The following is a 20,870-nucleotide window of genomic DNA, read 5'->3' as shown; positions in this document are numbered from 1 at the left end:
AGTAGTTGCTTATAGCATGCATATTACTTGCTGTTTATTAGAATTTTTAAAGCACATATTCATGCTTTATTCTGCATGACCATATTCTACTTTACATCCCTTAATCCTACTCAATACCTAACTTAACAACTTACCTACTGACTATTATAAGCAGTAATTTGGAGTTTACTGAGGCAAAAGTTGTAATAGTTAGTAAATAGTAAGAATTGGACCCTAACTAAAGTGTGACCACATTTTTAAATTACATTTTAAACCCAATAATTGAGTTTGTCCATATTTTTCCAAACGTGGGTTGAAATAACCCAGCATTTTTTTAGTGTAGTTTGAGGTGTATTTTTTTATAACCACAATCAAATATTTTACCAGGGTGCGAAGGGCTGGAAACAAGTTCCTCAGGTTTTCCTGCTACTGTATATCTCACTTTGACAAGTGAGATCTTCATTTGATCTTCTGCCTTCGAGACTTCACTGTTGGCTTGCTGAGATGACAACAATGCTGAAGGTACTATTTTAGCTTGCAGATATTTGACAGTGAAAAATGAACCTGTCTCGTTGCATTGCTATTTTAGTTTAAAACCACAAATAGCAGTTTTGTGAACATAATAAGAACCTAATAATAATAATCAAGGATTCATAATAAAAGTAATTCCCAAACAGATGTAGCAAGTTGTTGGGAGTGCTTCATGGAAAGAAGTTGTTAATAGTTTTAGTTAATGTGTTAACTCATTCAGCTCCTTTTTAGAAAAGGGAAAAGAGTTGGATTTTGCAATTCATTTGGTCACTTTTGTAAAATAGATATTTGTATTGTAATACAAAACTATTTTGATAATAATTTGTGATTTTTTTGAATGCAAAAGAATAAAGCTCTCTTTGCGTCACTATAGTAACATATTTATTTGTGTTTTTTTGCAAGCAAGTAAATGCTTGTTTTGCTATGCTTATTGGTAAATGTTAATTTTGTGTAAATATAATTTATGCAACATTAAATGTCCATATGACAATTTACAAAAAAACAACAATACCTGTGATGATAATGAATAAATCTTTTACATACTAAAAGCAATACTAAACTGACATGTCTTTGTATTTATGTCGTCCTATATTTTCATTTGTTGTGAAGTTTAGTCTCAAGAGTTTAGTTCTAATGAGTGAAATAAAATCACATATTTCTTACATCTGTATGAAACATGTTGCTGTTACAAATTTCAAACAAAATGTCAGTGTTTACACCAGTTTCATTTTGCTTCCGCCTCACAGAAAGAGTTCATGCCATACTGGAACCTGAGTGTCACAGTGTTGCGGGGACAATTCAATCAGTCATATGACGTTTGTGAGTAGATCAGCCCTCAAAAACATTGTGACTTGTGGTGAAATATTAATAAATTGTTTTATAACTGGTGATCTGGGTGTATTACAGAGGTGGACATTTACTTGAGTACTGTTGTCACGAACTGCTCCGAGACAAGAAGGTTGAGGATCCAAATGCAGTATTTATTGAACAGGGTAATCCAAAGATGTAATCCAAAGTACAGGCAAGGTCAAACACAGGCAGGCAGTCCATAAAAAACACAAAGGCAGGGCCGGGGCGGAGCAGGCAGGGCAGGCGTCCAGGGCGGAGCATGACTCTGGAAGGGCGGCCATGACGGGACGGGACGAGACTCTGGAAGGGCGGCCATGACGGGACGAGACTCTGGAAGGGCGGCCATTTTGGGCGAGGGCTCACGGGCTGGAGCCGATGTGTGTGCTGCCCACACACATAGTAGCCGTGGCGACTATGATGAGTGCTGTATCTTCCGGCATGATGTAAAGAAGCTCAGGCTCGGCGGCCGTGACGTGGAGAAGCTCAGGCTCGGCGGCCGTGACGTGAAGAAGCTCAGGCTCGGCGGCCGTGACGTGAAGAAGCTCAGGCTCGGCGGCCGTGACGTGGAGAAGCTCAGGCTCGGCGGCCGTGACGTGAAGAAGCTCAGGCTCGGCGGCCGTGACGTGAAGAAGCTCAGGCTCGGCGGGCATGACGTGAAGAAGCTCAGGCTCGGCGGCCGTGACGTGGAGAAGCTCAGGCTCGGCGGCCGTGACGTGAAGAAGCTCAGGCTCGGCGGCCGTGACGTGAAGAAGCTCAGGCTCGGCGGGCATGACGTGGAGAAGCTCAGGCTCGGCGGGCATGACGTGGAGAAACTCAGGCTCGGCGGCCGTGACGTGGAGAAGCTCAGGCTCGGCGGCCGTGACGTGAAGAAGCTCAGGCTCGGCGGGCATGACGTGGAGAAGCTCAGGCTCGGCGGGCATGACGTGGAGAAGCTCAGGCTCGGCGGGCATGACGTGGAGAAGCTCAGGCTCGGCGGGCATGACGTGAAGAAGCTCAGGCTCGGCGGGCATGACGTGGAGAAGCTCAGGCTCGGCGGGCATGACGTGAAGAAGCTCAGGCTCGGGGGGCATGACGTGAAGAAGCTCAGGCTCGCCGGGCATGACGTGGAGAAGCTCAGGCTCGCCGGGCATGACGTGGAGAAGCTCAGGCTCGCCGGGCGTGACGTGAAGAAGCTCAGGCTCGGCGGGCATGACGTGAAGAAGCTCAGGCTCGGCGGGCATGACGTGGAGAAGCTCAGGCTCGGCGGGCATGACGTGGAGAAGCTCAGGCTCGGCGGGCATGACGTGAAGAAGCTCAGGCTCGGCGGGCGTGACGTGAAGAAGCTCAGGCTCGGCGGCCGTGACGTGAAGAAGCTCAGGCTCGGCGGGCATGACGTGAAGAAGCTCAGGCTCGGCGGGCGTGACGTGGAGAAGCTCAGGCTCGCCGGGCATGACGTGGAGAAGCTCAGGCTCGCCGGGCATGACGTGGAGAAGCTCAGGCTCGGCGGGCATGACGTGGAGAAGCTCAGGCTCGGCGGGCATGACGTGAAGAAGCTCAGGCTCGCCGGGCATGACGTGGAGAAGCTCAGGCTCGCCGGGCGTGACGTGAAGAAGCTCAGGCTCGCCGGGCATGACGTGGAGAAGCTCAGGCTCGCCGGGCGTGACGTGGAGAAGCTCAGGCTCGGCGGGCGTGACGTGGAGAAGCTCAGGCTCGGCGGGCGTGACGTGGAGAAGCTCAGGCTCGCCGGGCGTGACGTGGAGAAGCTCAGGCTCGCCGGGCGTGACGTGAAGAAGCTCAGGCTCGCCGGGCATGACGTGGAGAAGCTCAGGCTCGCCGGGCGTGACGTGGAGAAGCTCAGGCTCGGCGGGCATGACGTGAAGAAGCTCAGGCTCGGCGGGCATGACGTGAAGAAGCTCAGGCTCGCCGGGCATGACGTGGAGAAGCTCAGGCTCGCCGGGCATGACGTGGAGAAGCTCAGGCTCGCCGGGCATGACGTGGAGAAGCTCAGGCTCGCCGGGCGTGACGTGAAGAAGCTCAGGCTCGGCGGGGATGACGTGAAGAAGCTCAGGCTCGGCGGGCATGACGTGAAGAAGCTCAGGCTCGGCGGGCATGACGTGGAGAAGCTCAGGCTCGGCGGGCATGACGTGAAGAAGCTCAGGCTCGGCGGGCATGACGTGAAGAAGCTCAGGCTCGCCGGGCATGACGTGAAGAAACTCAGGCTCGGCGGGCATGATGTGAAGCTCAGGCTCTGGTGTGGGAACCAAAGGACAGGGAGGTACATAAAACACAGGACTAGCAATCATCAGACCTGGGCATGCTGGTGACTGTGGTGGGCTAAGCTCCGTGGCCACTGGAGCTTGGTGCATACTGCCCCCCTCCCAAAATATGTCTAAGGGAAACATCCTCCTCAACCTCCCCAACAGTGAAGGAGGAACCAGCCAAATGAAGGGCTTAATCTAGAAACTGAATGAGTGACCCTCGAGGACCATCACGGATGAGAGTTGATTGATAATATTCATTGAGTCCATAACAGAAAAAAATCTATGAGAGCATAGTCTGGGAGGTTAGAGAAATTGGCAATGTTCAATAAGTCCTGGATATAGTCCTCGAGTGGTCGATTACCTTGATGTAGGCGGATGATCTGAACTGCTGGATCCAGTCTTTTGTCACAAACTGCTCCGAGACAAGAAGGTTGAGGATTCAAATGCAGTATTTATTGAGCAGGGTAATCCAAAGTACAGGTAGTGATGGCAATTTCAAAACACTGCTTCATGAAGCTTCGAAGCCTTTACAAATCGTTTATTACGAATCAATGGTTCGGAGCGTGTATCAAAATGCCAGAGTCACGTGATTTCAATAAGCGAGGCTTCATTACGTCATAACTGTTTCGGAACACTTCGAAATTTCAATGGTTCACGATGATCTCTGTCAACCCATGATTCATGAGGATTCACTGAGGACCATTGAACAAGTGTCTTTGGGTTTTACCTGATCTCTGATCAGTTTTATACATTTGTAGACTATTTAATTAGACATTAGTATAATTAAAATGAATAATGGTAGTTAATAGACTATGTGCACGTTAGCATATGCTACTTCCGGCTGCGAAACCGATAGGGGGTGTCTAGTTTCCGGTAGCCTGATGGACGACGTAGAAGTAATGTTAAACATTGTTTACTTTTAACAATGCAGCAGCGCCTGGTTACCGTAATTCCTCAAATAAAAACCGGTATTCAAATAAACGCCGGGCCTCTGATAATGGCCGGGTGCGTGATCAACGCGGACAAATAAAGGCCGGGGGAAAATTAGTGTGGATAATCTCCTAAATGACTTTCATTGAAGAGATGTTACACCTGTCCACTTCATGCGTGTTCTGTGATCTGATCGTGAAAAGACCATGTATAAATGCCATCCGAAGCACATTCGAGACAATTTAAATCCGATCGCTCAAACCACTTCTTCAGGAGGAGATCTGAGACGAGATTCCAGACGAAACTGCACAAGTGTAAATCAAATGCATCTGATTGTTGAAACCACGTATCTAAATTTTACTCCTCCCAAAAACGCTAAAAAATAAGTGTGAGAGCGTGTTATAGGCTATGTAATGTTATAGCAAGATGTGACAACGCTACTGCAACACGCATCACGGCAGCCGAGCATCTATCCATAAAGCCAACGTGCAAACTATTGCAAATTAAAGTGAAAGTAAGTCGCAGACAATTCTCCTCATCATTAAAAGTAAAGAAACGAAATGATCTTACCAGGCTTGTTGCCGCTCTCGCTTATTGCGGTCTTTTGATTTAGAAATGAGCTGATCTATCAAATGCAGCTCATATCTGTTGCTTTCGGTGACGTCCACTCCATTAAATCCGCATATAGCGTGGGAATTGAAGATTTATATCCGTTTTGCGAAAACGCATTTGTGAGCAGATTTAAGTAGAATTGTTTTGATAAATCAGAGAGCTTTCCGATCTGAGAAAACACATGAAGTGGCCAGGTGTAAACATCCCCTAATATGCATTCAAGTTCATCGTAACGTACAGCCAATAGATGGTAGTAGACAATAGATGTAACACACATATAATTTAGTGCTGCTAGTGTAACGGTCTTTTCAACAACTTTAATGAAAACGAAATTGTCTTGAGGAGCATGGAACCCAGACGGAAATTTGATTTAGATTTTTTTTAAATAAAGCGCCTGCCTCTAATAAAAGCCTGTTACCTTCTGCAGTTTAGGTAAATAAAGGCCCCAGCTTTTATTTGAGGAATTATGGTATTACCACCGACTGCCCTTTGAAAAGTGAATCGGTTTTTTTTATGTTTTAGGTCCATTGCGAACGATTAAACTAACTTAACGCCGGTCCACTGATGTAAACAAGACGGCAACCGGAAACGAAGTACCCAATTTCCACCCTCAAGCCGGAAGTTAGCATTTTTCTCGTGCACAGAGCGAATAGTCTTATTGGCCTGTTTAGCTGAGCCATTCATAGAATTAACAAAACAAACCCTGACAATTGATAAAAGAACATACACTTGATAATCTTGTTAGATGATTATATAATTACATTTGAAAGATTTTACTTTCAATAAAACATTTGCAATAGATTTATAAAAGTTTTTTTTTTTTAGGTTTTTATGCATGTTTGGCCCGGGTTTTTGTTGCATTTACACTTTTCTGACCACTAGGGGTCACCATGGAGACGGGTGTCGGATTGTTTCAGAGCCTCGACACAATACGGCACATTTGCTTCAACGGTTTCAGTGTTTCACGAAGCCTCTATCTGCCCACCACTAAGTACAGGCAAGGTCAAACACAGGCAGGCAGTCCATACAAACAAACACAACAAGGCAGGGAACACAGGCAAAAGAGTAATCCACGGAACAGGCAAGAAATCCAAAACCAAGAGACATGAAACCAGGGAGAATGCTCAGAATTGCAGTGTAACACTAAACAAGACTTTGCAGATAATGAATAAGAAAACCAGGCTTACATGGGGTGAGCTAAACAAGATAATGAGACACAGGTGAATGTGATAATGGATGAAGAGTCCGGGCAGTGAGTTATGGGAGATGTAGTTTGTGAGGGAATGACAATAGTCTGATGTGGAGTGCCCTCTGGTGGCTCTCAAGGGCACTCCAGCTGGTGACCAACCAACTGTACTTAAGGAAACTTTTTGAGTATCTGTTCTTTACTTGAGTATTATTTTTTCTGGAAACTTTTACTTTAACTTCATTACATTTTAAAGACAAATATCGTACTTTTTATCGTACTTTTTTTATTATTAACAAGACAAAGCTTCATATACAAAGAAATAGACCAATGACATATACAAACAAGTACACATAGAGGGGAGAAAAGAAAGAAGAAGAAAAAAGAAGAGAGAGAAAACCAGCTAGATACAGTATATACAGGTACAGTAATAATTTTAATGATTAGATGGGTTAATGAATAGATTATTCCAGTGTAATATAACAACAGTTTTTTAATTATACTCCACTACATTTCTGTTAAGTCAAAAGTAGGAACGTCAGTCAGGGGATGATTTTGGTTGCAGGGGTTGCATTTTGGTTGGACGTCAGAACCCGACATTGGACAGACTAGCTTATAGATAACAGTAAGGCTAACATATTCATACTAAAATCCCAAAAACTTTTCCTAGAGACTGGGAACAGCCATTTGGGTGTACGAAACCATTGTGGACATTATTGAGTGCACTTATTTAATCTCACATTCAATCTGTTCTAGAAATAAATGTTATATTGATAAGAGGGTATGGGGTGATTTCGGACACAACCAATTTCTGAATATTATTACTAGTCTTCTCGACTAGATGTCATCCTTTTTTTTTTTACCTTGTAGGATGTTACAACGAGGTCGTTGTATTATGTGTTTGTGTGCCTTTGCTGACTTTGATTTGCTGCATACTACATACTCCTTTTAAAATGCATGCGTGTGCACTAACTTTGCTCTCTCTCCAGTGTCTAAATGTGACTGCTACGTCGTTTTAAAGTTACCCACGGCCTGTGCCTGCTGCCATCGCACCAAGACGGTGAAAAATAATGATTCACCAAAATGGAATGAAACGTTCCGTTTCAGAGTGCACAGCGGTGTCAAGGTAAATAAATCTGTTTCAGACTGTTGCAAGAAAACTCTTATAAATAACGCCCTTGTGGTGCATGTAAGATACATAATTCACCTTTGTTAAGTGTAGTTCTATACACTGTTGGTTGTAAACACAGCACTCTGTTCTTCACGACTGTTCAGGGATCGCGGTCCCTTTAAATACTCTGAACGTGTGCTCACGTGGGACGCATGTCAGCGCCATTTGCTATAATTACTTTTCTTTCTATAAATAAATGACACACGCATTCGTGTGCTCAAAGTGAGAAGTTGTCTCTTGCAATTTCCTGCAATTTCCACACCCTTACATTTATTACTAAGGGTTTTCTTAACTGAAAGGGTTAATTGCAACTGGGCATTGCACTTCCAACCTCAGATTCTCCACCCTCATTTTTCTTGAAAAATGACAGTGATGAATGACATGCTGCTGTCACTGACAGTGAAGTAATTCTTTAGTCAAGTCAAGTCACCTTCATTTATATAGCGCTTTTAACAATATAGATTGTTTCAAAGCAGCTTTACAGTGATAATAGGAAATTAAAGTTGTTTGGTTGTTAAATTGTTTGGCTTTGCCTTTACAGCAGCTCTAGAATAAAGTTATTGTCCAGCTAAAGTTAGTTTTGATTGATTCACTTCCGTTGCAAAGATCATCAGTTGTTAATACAAATACAAAAATAAGATGAGTAAAGAAAACAGGGTTCTTAATAATCACCCTTTATTAAATGTATGAACACAGAAACCCCCTGTTAACAGGTTAATGTCACGTTTCCCATTCCATTTCGTGTCCAGACGCAGGTCCTTCATCAGATCTGGATACGGCCTGGGTCCGGCTGACTGCGGTAAACCTCGGCATAAACAGAGAGACTAATTTTAGCGTAGACGCCATTCTTCTTATGATGTAATGAGTACATCAGGATTTATGGGAAGTGTTCCCGGTTCCGGCTGACCTAATCCATGCAGCCTAACATTGAATTATAGAAGTCTATAATGAGTTATGTGTTTGCTAGGTCAAAGAGATGTGTTTTTAGTCTAGATTTGAACTGACAGAGTGTGTCTGCTTCCCGGACAATGTTAGGAAGACTGTTCCAGAGATTAGGTGCTAAATAGGAAAAGGATCTACTGCCAGCAGTCGATTTTGATATTCTAGGTATTATCAACTGGCCGGAATTTTGAGATCGCAATAGACGTGAAGGACTATAATGCTTTAAAAGCTCGCTCAAGTACTGGGGAGCTAAACCATTTAGTGCTGCTTTGTAAGTAATCTGCAATATTTGAAAATTCATACGATGTTTAATAGGGAGCCAATGCAGTGTTGACAGAACCGGGCTGATATGGTCATACTTCCTGGTTCTGGTAAGAAGTCTAGCTGCTGCGTTTTAGACCAGCTGTAGTTTGTTTATTAAGCATGCAGGGCAACCACCCATAATAGCATTACAATAATCTAGCCTGGATGTCACGAACACATGAACTAATTGTTCCGCATTTGTCATTGAGAGCATATGACGTAATTTAGATATATTTTTAAGATGGAAAAATGCGTTTTTACAGATATTAGACACGTGACTTTCAAATGAAAGATTGGTATCAAAGAGTACACGCAGGTTCCTAACCGACGACGAAGACTTAACAGAGCAGCCATCAAGTGTTAGACAGTATTCTATGTTATTACGTGAGGACGTTTTTTGTCCAATAATTAGAATCTCTGTTTTTTCAGAATTAAGTAGTAGGAAATTACTAGTCATCCAGTTTTTTATATCAGCTATGGATTCCATTAATTTTGTGAATTGGTAAGTTTCGTCAGGGATTGAAGAAATATAGAGCTGAGTATCATCAGCAGAACAGTGAAAACTAATGCCATGCTTCCTAATGATATCTCCTAAGGGTAGCATGTACAGAGTGAACAGCAATGGTCCTAGTACTGAGCCTTGTGGTACGCCATACTTTACAAATAATAAGAATAATTATTTAATCTAAAACTTTAATCAAATAATTAAACCACCTGAATATTTATCAAGACACTTGCTAAATTGCCAACCAATGGCTACATTTGTTCCATTGCCCTGGGAAATAAGTAGAAAAACAAATTAAACATAAACTAACAGCTTTTTAAAAATATTTTGATATGAACTTGTGTAAAAGTGCTAGGCTGTGATATGATATAATGGGTTAGGCAGAATTTTGACCTTATATTTGACCTCATGATGACCTCACCTCTATGTTCTTTTCTCCTCAGAACATTCTGGAATTCCACATTTTTGATGCTGACGTGTTAACAAAAGATGACTACTGCTCCACCATCCTATTCGACATCAATAACCTCACACCTGGACAAAAGCAAACAAAATGCTTCATTTCAGATGATAAGGTAGATATATTTTTGAAGATGAAATCATTTTTATTTTATTTTATTTTATTATACGAAGGCTTCTGAGTGGAAGTGGCCTTTGGTGTCCATTACTTTAAACATTGCAAATGTTGAATGAATATAGTCCTATATGCATGATTGTGCTGACTTTTTTTCCAGAAAAAGAATGAGCTGTGGGTAGAGTTTGAGATGACAGAGAGGTGAGTGAAAATGTTAACAATCTGTTGAAAAGGATCTGCAAAAACAACAATGGTGGTGTCATTACTGTATGGGGTTATGCAGACTAGTTAGAAATTGTCCACTTCCTCCCCATTAAAAAAAAACATTTAAATTACTATTACATCAATCTGAATTAATCAGTCATTTTATCTCTTCCTTTTCTTTTTAAAGCTCTGAGAAGCCTGAACCATACTTCTCTAATGGAGTGCTGATGGTAAGAGATTTGATTCATTCAAAAAAGAAGTTAGAAATTATCATGATATTTTATAAATATAACCTAATATTATATTTCAGTTAATTTGTTCACTTACATTTGTTTACATGATGTAAGTTTACATGATGAATGTTTACATGATATTGCAAAATAAATGTACAAATATTTTATTCAGTAGAACACAATATGCTTTACTTTCATTCGATAAAACTGACATCATATGACGTTGATGTTTTATAACTGTATATTTTACACATAGGCCTACATTATGTAAAAATCTTTAGCAACATCATGAGGAACAAGTTCAGGTTGCTATAGAACAAAACGGACTGTACATTGGACATATTAGTTGAACTAAGTAAAACTCTGAAAGCAATTTTTCCTTAATTTTTAGGCAGGTCCATTCTGTGCATTGGATGTGAAGGTGCAAAAACGTCTAAAGACTAATGGTAAATGGAAAATCATGTTTGTTAATGTAGTTTATGTGTCTATGTGGTGTTTTTAATATTGCTTTAAGACAAACCGTGTGCAAATTCATTTGTCAACACCATTGATGAGTATTTTTCTTTAAAACTGCAGTGATCTAAGGACAGTCTCAAAAAACGCAGTTTGAAATCACCGGTGTTTCTTACGTCACAAAGTACATGATTACGACATGATTGTAACCAATCATGTCAACGTGCAGGTGGGCTTTAGCATATCATTAACTATTCCGTGAAGCAAGGGAGTGTCAAGAGAAGCCAGGTTATCCCGGTATTTTTTCTGTTGATATGAAAAATCGGGTAGATTTACCAATATGGCGGGTGTAAGATGTATATTATGATGAACCTATGCCTTTCACCACTGACGTTCTAAGTTGTTCAAAGCGTTTCTAAGGATACTGATTGTTAGAAGGCAGCTGTCTGACTCTGAAATGGCGAACGGGAACATGGATTGTGTAACATTAGCAACACATTATTAGCTGTTTGATATCATAGTCAAGCAAAAGGCTAATCATATTAATTACCGTTATGTGTCCGACGTTGTAAAGAGCAGAGCTATGAGCTGGCGTGAGTGAGTGGAGGTGGAGCTAATGTATAAATGAAGCAAGGGTGTAGTTACAGTCAAGCTATTTTAAGGCCTGAAGAATTTTTTTTTTCACAGGAAAAAAAACGTTTAAATATGTAATTTTGGTGATCAAAGATGAGTTTTAAGGGATAAAATGATTGACAACAGGGGGACTTTAAATATACATGAGGCTTTATAATAACCACTGAAAGCATGAGAAAGAAGTAATACTAAAATATTTTAGTGTAAATTCCATTTCATACGTTTAAATAACAGCAAGTCTTTTAAAATGAAAAATTTAAAAAATGTTTTCGATTTTATATAGGACATTATTCTTTTTTTTAAAGGTGCTGAAATAAGGACAGTGCAAAAAAAAATTCCATTCATCTTTCAGAATAATAATTTGTGTGTGTTCTGAAGCTCTGATGAAAAGCTGGATGTCTTCTAAAATAAAAATGTAAAAAAATGTTTTTGATTTTATATAAATAGGACTGCTGAAATAAGAATTATCTCATATTTTTGTCTGTTTTTACTTCAGCGGAGAAGAGCATGATGTTAAAACTGCGAGGTGCATATAAGGAAGACTGTATGATCTCGGGCTCTGAAACCCCCAGTGGCACACAGACTTTATGCTTCTACATCAACCGAGACCTGGAGACTGAGTTTAGTCTCATCCCATCAAAAGTATGTCATCGATTAAACTGATATTCTTAGCAGAGGATTTCTTAAGACGATTTACAATAAAGCATGCACATCACTAGACCAGCTGAGAGTATATGATGCTTGTTGTTTGCATGTTTGTTTCTTTGTCTAGGCTGTGGCAGAAGTGGATGGGATAAATCCAAGGACTGTAGGCATTATGTCATCGGTCCCCATGAAACCATTACCAGCAAAACAGCAGATTAACCTCTCCATGCCTGTCGGACAGGTGAGTACTGGTAAAATCAAATTGAAATGTTTTTTTTTCCACAATAAAAAGAAAAGCTAGTAACTAACTGCAGGAATAAACTCTTTTTAGGGTGAAGTGGATCTGCAACTAAGCACAGCAGAGGGCCGGTAAACAATTGAAATGACTTGTTCAGGAACCATTTCAAAGAAACTATTTTGGCAATATATCAACCAAAACTGAATGATTTTAAGTGTTAAATTGATCGTTGTTAAATGACACCGTATACCACCAAAATTTCCTCTATTAGTTTTGATCTGATTCCATTCATCCCTAGCTTAGAATAACCGTGTGTGTGTGTTCTGAAGCTCTGATGAAAAGCTGGATGTGCGTCTGGGTTTTGATATCCCAGAGGAGGAAAATAATTTTCTGGTGAAGAGAAGAAAAATCGTGTCACAAGCTCTTCAGAAAGCTCTGAATCTCAGCTCCGCACCTGAGCCCAGGAAGGCAAGAAAACAAACACAGACATGAGTATAAACACATTCAACAGACTCACACTTCCTGGCATAGTGACCTGACATACTATTGTTCCCATCCCATTTTTTATTCAGTTTATGTAATAATTTGTATAATTATAGTTAATTAAGTTATTAAATACTGATTAATAAACACAATTAAATGTTAAATAAATTCAAACATATATATATATTACATTTTAATAGTTTATTGTTTATGGCATGTCTTGTTCATACAGAAAAGTCTTGTTTGATTAGTATATTTATAAGATTGATGTGACTTCTCAGGTTCCTTTGGTGGCTGTGGTGTGTTCTGGGGGCGGGAGCAGATCAATGATTGGCACATTCGGAGGCCTAAGAGCCCTGCAAAAACTCCAACTTCTTGATGCAGTCAGCTACATCACAGGGGTTTCTGGCTCCACCTGGTGTGTATAAAGAGCACTACAGGTTCCAGTTTGACTTGTTCACTGGTTCTCATCAGGGTTTGTTTCAAAACCCAGAGTTTTCTTTGGATTAAACATCCAACTTTCTCTCGTTGTCTCATAGGACCATTGCTTCTCTTTATAATGACGCTAACTGGTCAAACAATGACCTAAATGTGGCTATGGAGTCTGTAAAGAAGGAGATCTCTAAAGGTGTGTTCAGTGTATATTCCATTGAGCAGCTACGCCATTACAAAGAGAAGATGGAAGAGAGAGCGAAAGAAGGACGCCACGTATCTATTGTCGACATGTTCGGTCTGTCTATAGAGTATCTCATCCAAGGGAAGGTACATAAAACTGTTCATTGCACAGATGTAAAATACATTTTGAAAATAATAATTCCAAATAATTTTCTGTCAGAAACTTCATAAATTATTTTCTTCCTCAGAACAAAATGGGTACGCTATCTGACCAGCAGATGGCACTAACAATGGGCCAGAACCCTCTACCCATCTACACAGCTCTCAACATGAAGAATGGCAAGAAAGGAAGCATCATAGAGTCTGGTAAGTACTGAATTCACTCCGGCTGGTTTAATTTGCCTTCTACTTTCAGTCCTACAAGATAATGGTCCTTTATGGTCAATAAGTTAATTATGTTTGGTCCTTAACAGATCAATTCTTTGTACTGATAGCAACTGAAGTCCTTACTGTAGATATGTTGTCCATGCTTCTCTTTGCTCTCTTCTCAGAATGGTGTGAGTTCACCCCATACGAGGTTGGATTTACCAAGTATGGTGCCTTCATACCTGCACAGAACTTTGGGAGTGAATATTACCTTGGCCACATGGTCAAGAAACTCCCTGAAACTGGGATATACTCTCTATTGGGTAAATAGATGTGAATACTCCAAAGGTTAATGAATGGTAAACAATTTTAAGTTAAAGATTATTTGAAAATGATTTGTATTGTGTGTGATATGCTGTTGTTTGCAGGGATATGGAGTAGTGTTTTCTCTCTGAGTCTGACTCAGCTTTGGAATATTGTGACTGGAGTGATCCCATCCTGGGCCAGCAATATTGGGGATGAAGTGAACCACACAGGTAAGAGGAATGCAATATCAATGAGTATGAATACCTGACCAAATGTTCCCTTTGTAGCTTCTCAAAAGTTTGGTTGACTTTTAGCTTTATTAATGAGTAGTACCCATGTGAAAAAGTGTGCTTAATTGTATTTGATATGTAATTGTATCCCTTCAAGTTAAGTTAAGTTAAATTAAATTAAAACAACTACAATACAGCACAATCTGGCAATATGTTCTAAAACTGGAACATGCATGCAAACAATGAATAAATGTCATTCTCTCTTATCTGTAGATACAGACAACAACCCAACAACGTCGGACACACTTCAGGTCAGCCCTATGACTGACATGGCAAAAAAGCTGAACAACTTTTTGACCAGCCGCCCCATTATTAGCCAAGTGTTCAACTTCCTGAGAGGCTTCCAGCTGCATAGGAACTACTGTGACAACTGTGACTTCACCGCATGGAAGGGTCAGAACATCATTTATGTTGTTAAGTTTAGCCTACCTTGTAACATTACCCTTTTGGATAAGTTCAATCAAACTGGGAATGGACTAATTATAAAGAAGACTTTCTGCAGACACGCACCCAGACGCCTTCCCGAATTCTCTGACACCAGCAGACGCCACACTTGGCCTGGTGGACTCTGCCTTTGTCCTCAAGTCAGGATTCCCTCCTGTGTTACGGTGTAACAGACATGCGGACGTCATTCTGTCCCTGAACTACGCTTGGGACCCGGACCACTTCAAGGTGAGAAGCCCTGAAAGATTTAATAGATTACATTTAGAAGAATTATGAGGAAATTGTGACTTTGATGTTTGTGTGTGTCCGATAGCCCATAAAGCAAACTCAGGAGTTCTGTGCTGATCGGAAGATTCCATTTCCGAAGATCGATTTCAAAAAGTTGGAGTCTGAGCCGATTAGGGAAGTTTATGTGTTTGAGGATAAAGAGAATCCAGAGGTTCCCATAGTGATTCACTTTCCCATGATCAATCTCTCATTCAAGCAGTTCAAAGCTCCTGGTGAGTACTGCCATTTTCACAAGTTTGAATTATTAAAGGGATAATTCATCCAAAAATGTTAAATTCTGTCATTATTTACTCACCAAAAGTAGCTATTTTAAAGTTTTTTCTCCATGGAATGATAGTCAATGGAGTCCAAAACAACTTTGGACCAGATTGACTTTTATTGTATGAATACAATTTTTCAAATATCGAGTGTTCCTCAAAAGAAATAAAGTCATACAGGTTTAGAACGGCAGAAGAGTGCATAAATGATGGCAAATGATGGTTCTTTTAAAAATCTTAGATAGAGATTCTCCTTTTGCACGAAGATACTCAGTATATTACGAAGTGTATTTAAACTAAAAGCAATTATGTGTGTGTTTGTGTGGTAGGAGTGAAGAGAGAGGGTAAGGCAGAGATGAAGGAAGGAGATTTCGATATTGACTTCACCAGTATGTTCTGTCCATTCGCCACTCAAAACCTTACCTACAAGCCTGAAGATTTCGAGAAGATGGCCAACCTTTCCACCTACAACATTCTGAACAACAAAGACGTCATTTTAAACACGATAAACAAAGTGCTTAAGAGAAACATGGAGAAAATTCCTCTTACAAAGTCATCAAAAGTGTGAGGCCGGAAGTTACGGCTGACAGCAGGAGCAATTAGCGAGTGGTTTTTGTATATTTAACTCTAAAAGGAATCATTTAATAATGGTATAGTTCATCCATTCCTGACCCTCATGTTGTTCCAAAACTGTGATTTTTTTTCTTCTTCTTCTTCTATTCTGTAGATCACATGGTGTTAATGCAATAATCTATTCGTTACAATGAAAGTGAAGGGTGACCAGGGGCTGTCAAGCTCGAAATTTTTGATGATGGGAAAAGGGAGGTGTGAAGCAGCTCCTGTTTGTGCAGATTTGATTGATTTGCTGTGGGAGACACAAGCTCTTGAACGTTTTTCAAATATTCGTGAAGTTATAAAAGTTGTTTTTCCTCAGTTTAAAATGTAGACATTAAATTGATATACTGTATATTTAAATTAATAAATGTTACATTACATTTAACTTTTTATTTTTCATTATTCATAAAGCATTTTAGGCTAAAATGTGCTCTGTGGCTTTTGGATATGAAAGATGAGACCAAATTCACACATCAGCAGTATAACTTAATTCTTAACATTGTTATTTAGAAAGCTAAAATTGCTTTTTTTAATTAAACGGTGCTTTAATGAACAAATTGTGTCCTTGTCTTTAAATTAATTCAATTACAAGTAAACGTTTCGCAAGGATAAAAAAATTATCTGCTAATGCTGTAAACTATATAGGAGCCCTTACTTGCACATTACTATAACATTACAGTTTTTTTTTTCGATTGCTAAACGACAGTGAGCACAACTGGAGCTACATGTGCAAAACTCTAACTACAGTCTGCACTACCAACAGTCACCTGAGCTAAACAGTTCACATCACCTGCAAAACTCATTCCAAGCAACACAACTCTTAACACATGGCTCAAAACAGGCTCAGTGCAGCCAAACACTGCACAACCCTCACTGAGATATCACACACTGTCACTCAGAACACACTGAGAGGAAAACACGGTAACACTTTAGAATACGGTTCCTTCGTTAATGAATAACTACACAAGAACCAATGAGTAACACAATATTAACAATCTAGTAACTATTATTATTATTGATTAACGAATTAATAGCGCACAGATGAAAGTGGTACTTCATACTTCTATGGAAATGACTAATTATTTGGATCCGTATTATAAAGTGAATATCATGGGTAATGACTCAAGTGTTACAACATGATCTAGTCATGATTTGTGCAACCAACACAAAAGTCATTTCAAGCGTTTGAGCTTTTTGGTGAACTTTTAAATTCTTTAGAAGTATGTAGTAACACTTGAGTCATTACTAGTTAGTTCCCATGATCTTCACTTTAGAATACGGATCCAAATAATTAGTAATTCCCATAGAAGTATGAAGTACCACTTGAGTCATCATTACTATGTTACCATGATTCTTATAGTAGTTACTTATGAAAAGCCAATAAAGTGTAGAATCTTCTAATCACTCACAAGATATGCACACACACACATACATACATACATATATATATATATATATATATATATATATATACACTACCGTTCAAAAGTTTGGGGTCAGTGAGAATTTTATTTTTATTTTTTGGAGGAAAGAAATCAATACTTTTATTTATCAAGGAATAATTAATTTGATCGAAAGTGACAGTAAAGACATTTATAATGTTACAAAAGATTCTAACCCTAGCCCTATTCATCAAAGAATCCTAAAAAAAACAAAAAAAAACTGTACAACTGACAGACCAACAACTGTTTCAACATTGATAATAATAATAAATGTTTCTTGAGCATCAAATCCTCATATTATACTGATTTGTGAAGGATCATTTGACACTGAAGACACTGACACTGGTGATGCTGAAAATTCAGCTTTGATCACAGGAATAAATTACACTTTACTATATATTCACACAGAAAACAGCTGATTTACACTGGAATAATATTTAATACTATAACTGATTTTTGTTGTATTTTTAATCAAATAAGCGCAGCCATGGTTAGCAGAAGAGAATTCTTTTAAAAGTATTTAAAATTGTACCGACCCCAAACTTTTGAACGGTAGTGTGTATATATATATATATATATATATATATATATGTATGAGCTAGGAGACATACATAAAAACATATTTTTTGGGAGGTAGGTTAAATAATAAAATAACTGTATATGGTATTCGGGTGGCTGATAACTCAATATGTTCCAGTACTCACCATGACTCTAGTGATTCAATACCAGTCCAGAGGAATGCCAGAAAATTGGCCACAGGACAAAAGGTCCCGACAACTGCATTTAAAAATCCATTTCTTTAAAATGATTCAGTTGATAAATAGACAGCATAGGCCAATTATTAACAGCTTTCCCAAATCATAAGTCTGCTATGCTATTACAAATTGATAATGTAAACAACCTTGTATCATTTACAGTAGCAGTTAAAATGTTAATGTAGTGCTAGTCATTTGTCCTGCATTGGTTATTGATTAGTTTTGCATGAATTATGACATTTTTCAGTAGTTCTCTGGGAAGCATTAAAAAAAATAGTAGTTATTGATTAGTTACACTATTACTTACTAATTCGTTAATCAGCAAATTAATTCGTTAATTTGCTTCAATAGTCTGTAGTAATTTACGGAATTACAGTAATGAGGAAAGCATTGTAGAAACTAAAAGTACATACTGTAATTTGAACAAATAATTGAGCCTTTCAGCTGAAATTGCAATCAGTGTTTGAAAGGCACAAGGCTGAAATCTATTCTGTTTTGAATGTGGTTCACAGTTTTGACAGCAGTGTGTAGCTAGCATTTGAACAAAGTGCTGTAAATCCACAGTGTTGTGCAGGTTGTGGTAAAGTCATGGGATAAGTGTGTAGAGTTTTGAAAACTGTGTTCAAGCAATGAAAAACGATCTAGAGTTTGGTCCACATGAACTGCTGCTGTGCAGACTGTAGTCAGAGTTTTGCACATGTAGCTCCAGTTGTGCTCACTGTCGTTTAGCAATCGAAAAAAACTAGCCTAAAGCATAACAACAGACCCTAGACTTTTAGCCTAAATTCAGTTGATATTTATTTTTAGATATAATAATAATCAACACTCAAATAACAACTTGTATGAAAACATGTAAACTGCACATAAGGCAGTTTTTGCACTAACTTTTACTCTAATTTGTTATTGAAATATAATAATTTACACAGTTGCTGTTATTTCCATGACAGATATTTTAAACATACATTAAATGCAGTCCAGCAATAATTATGTTCATCCTAAATATAAGCAAAGGTTACCATATTTTATTTTTAACCAAAATAGCACCATTTATTGTTGAAAGTGAGAAAAAAAAAAAGCATTTTATTTAATGTTGCTTGAGTAAAATGTAGCCTGTGTCATAATGAAACAATAGGTTACTGTCGTAACCCCGGTTCTCTGAAACATCGAGTGGAGAGATCCACCTATGGGAAGGGCATCCGTACCTGACCTCTGCAGAAGCATCCAATTGCACCAAGTCTGGCTAACAGACAGAAGCGCGCAGCCAATCCCAGGTGAGGCCACACCCCCTTACCTACGGGCATATCACAGCTGGGCGCGCTGCTATTCCTCAGTCAGTATATTCGCTTCTCGTGCGGCAAGCGGGGCAAGGCTGGTGGATCTCTCCACTCGATGTTTCAGAGAACCGGGGTTACGACAGTAACCTATTGTTCTCTTTCATCATCTCGTTTCGAGATCCACCTATGGGAGAGACATGGACAGCTCCCCGATTGCCCAATACACTCACAGTGAGGTTCTGAAGGCCAGAGAAGGACGGTCACCTCAGAGAGGCGGTGCCTGACACGTCCCACAAACATGACCCTGCAAGTTTTCCGCCACGCTAACTGCTGTGGACAAGCAGGGCATGAAACATGCATGAGACACATACATGATAATGGCCCCCGCACCACCAATGCACATAGCTAAACCCAAGAAGGAATGCGAATGCTTGGTGACAGGAATGAACATGGCCAGCCGGCCCATTCACTCCTCGTTGGTTAACCAAACGGGGCTGTGGGAAAGGGCTAAGAGGACCCTACCCCTAGGACCGAGTGTGCCACCGAAGTTCCGGTGACATCCAACCGGTAGTAACGCTCAAAGGTATGAGGAGAGGCCCAGCTGGCCGCGGAGCAGATGTCCTGCAGTGGCACTCCCCTGAACAAAGCCCAAGAGGCGGCTAAGCCCCTTGTGGAATGAGCTCTGATGCCCCTTGGGGCTGCACTCCCTTTGCTTCATAAGCCATAGTATAGCGTCCACAAGCCAATGTGAGAGGCATTGCTTTGAAATGGGACTCCCCTTGTGCAGGGGAGCCCTAGAAACAAAGAGCTGGTCGCTCTTGCGGAAAGCACTGGTCCTGGTCATTATGCTTGCAGAGCACGGACGGGACACAGAGCATTCAGCCCCTGATCCTCCGGGGAGGCAAAGGGTGGAGGGTGAAAAGCGGATAGCTCCAAAACCTCCGACGTGAACGCAGGGAAGCATTTCGGCATGAAGGCCGGGTTAGGCTTAAGGAAAACCTTATCTCCACTTAGGGAGAATTTGGCGCACGAGGGGTGAACCGAGAGTGCATGTAGCTCACTGACCCGTTTAGCAGATGCCAAGGCCGAGAGCAAAGCTGTCTTGAGGGACAGCAGCTTAAGGGAAATACTCCCCAGAGGCTCAAAAGGATACAGAGACCGCGCTTCCAGCACCATGGAGAGGTCCCACTCTGGGACAGATTCAACAGATCTCCTGATGACCAGCAAAGAGCGGCGTGCACCCTCCATAAATCTGCGGGTTAGAGGGTGCTGCCTGACGGTGGAGCCCCAAAACCCACATGACAGGCTGAAATCGCAGCCAGGTAGACCTTAATAGTGGAAAAGGACCTGCCTCTTTCCATGAGGTCTTGCAGGAAACACAAAATATCAGGCACCGAGCACTGATAAGATGTGAAACCACGCCCATCATACCACCCTTCGAACACTTGCCACTCACAGCCATATAGGGATCGCGCGGAAACGGCCCTGGCCTTCTGAGTAGTGGCGA

The 20,870-nt window shown here is 40.5% G+C and overlaps 1 protein-coding gene across 1 annotated transcript; it reads left to right on the top strand.

Moving 5' to 3' along the window:
- Positions 1-409: 409 nt before the first annotated feature.
- Positions 410-16,244, top strand: pla2g4f.2 (phospholipase A2, group IVF, tandem duplicate 2). Its single transcript, XM_056235045.1, has 20 exons — positions 410-501; positions 1,257-1,329; positions 7,317-7,453; positions 9,692-9,823; positions 9,983-10,023; positions 10,214-10,256; positions 10,651-10,705; positions 11,842-11,987; positions 12,118-12,231; positions 12,322-12,359; positions 12,558-12,696; positions 12,993-13,129; positions 13,251-13,473; positions 13,575-13,692; positions 13,878-14,015; positions 14,121-14,228; positions 14,502-14,681; positions 14,791-14,960; positions 15,046-15,232; positions 15,607-16,244. The coding sequence occupies exons 1-20, from the start codon at positions 484-486 to the stop codon at positions 15,843-15,845; spliced, it is 2,436 nt and encodes an 811-aa protein (XP_056091020.1). The 5' UTR covers positions 410-483; the 3' UTR covers positions 15,846-16,244.
- Positions 16,245-20,870: the final 4,626 nt, after the last annotated feature.

Source organism: Rhinichthys klamathensis, unplaced genomic scaffold (genome assembly GCF_029890125.1).
Source record: "Rhinichthys klamathensis goyatoka isolate OS25496 unplaced genomic scaffold, OSU_Roscu_1.1 h1tg000412l_1, whole genome shotgun sequence".
NCBI classification, from domain to species: Eukaryota; Metazoa; Chordata; class Actinopteri; order Cypriniformes; family Leuciscidae; genus Rhinichthys; species Rhinichthys klamathensis.
The sequence above is the reverse complement of the archived record's forward strand: the minus strand, read 5'-3'. Positions and strand labels throughout refer to the sequence as shown.

Excerpts from the sequence above, each read along its gene's own strand:
- pla2g4f.2 (XM_056235045.1), top strand. Across the intron at positions 10,257-10,650 it reads TCTCTAATGGAGTGCTGATG|GCAGGTCCATTCTGTGCATT; the intron begins GTAAGAGATTTG and ends CTTAATTTTTAG. Across the intron at positions 14,682-14,790 it reads TGACTTCACCGCATGGAAGG|ACACGCACCCAGACGCCTTC; the intron begins GTCAGAACATCA and ends GACTTTCTGCAG.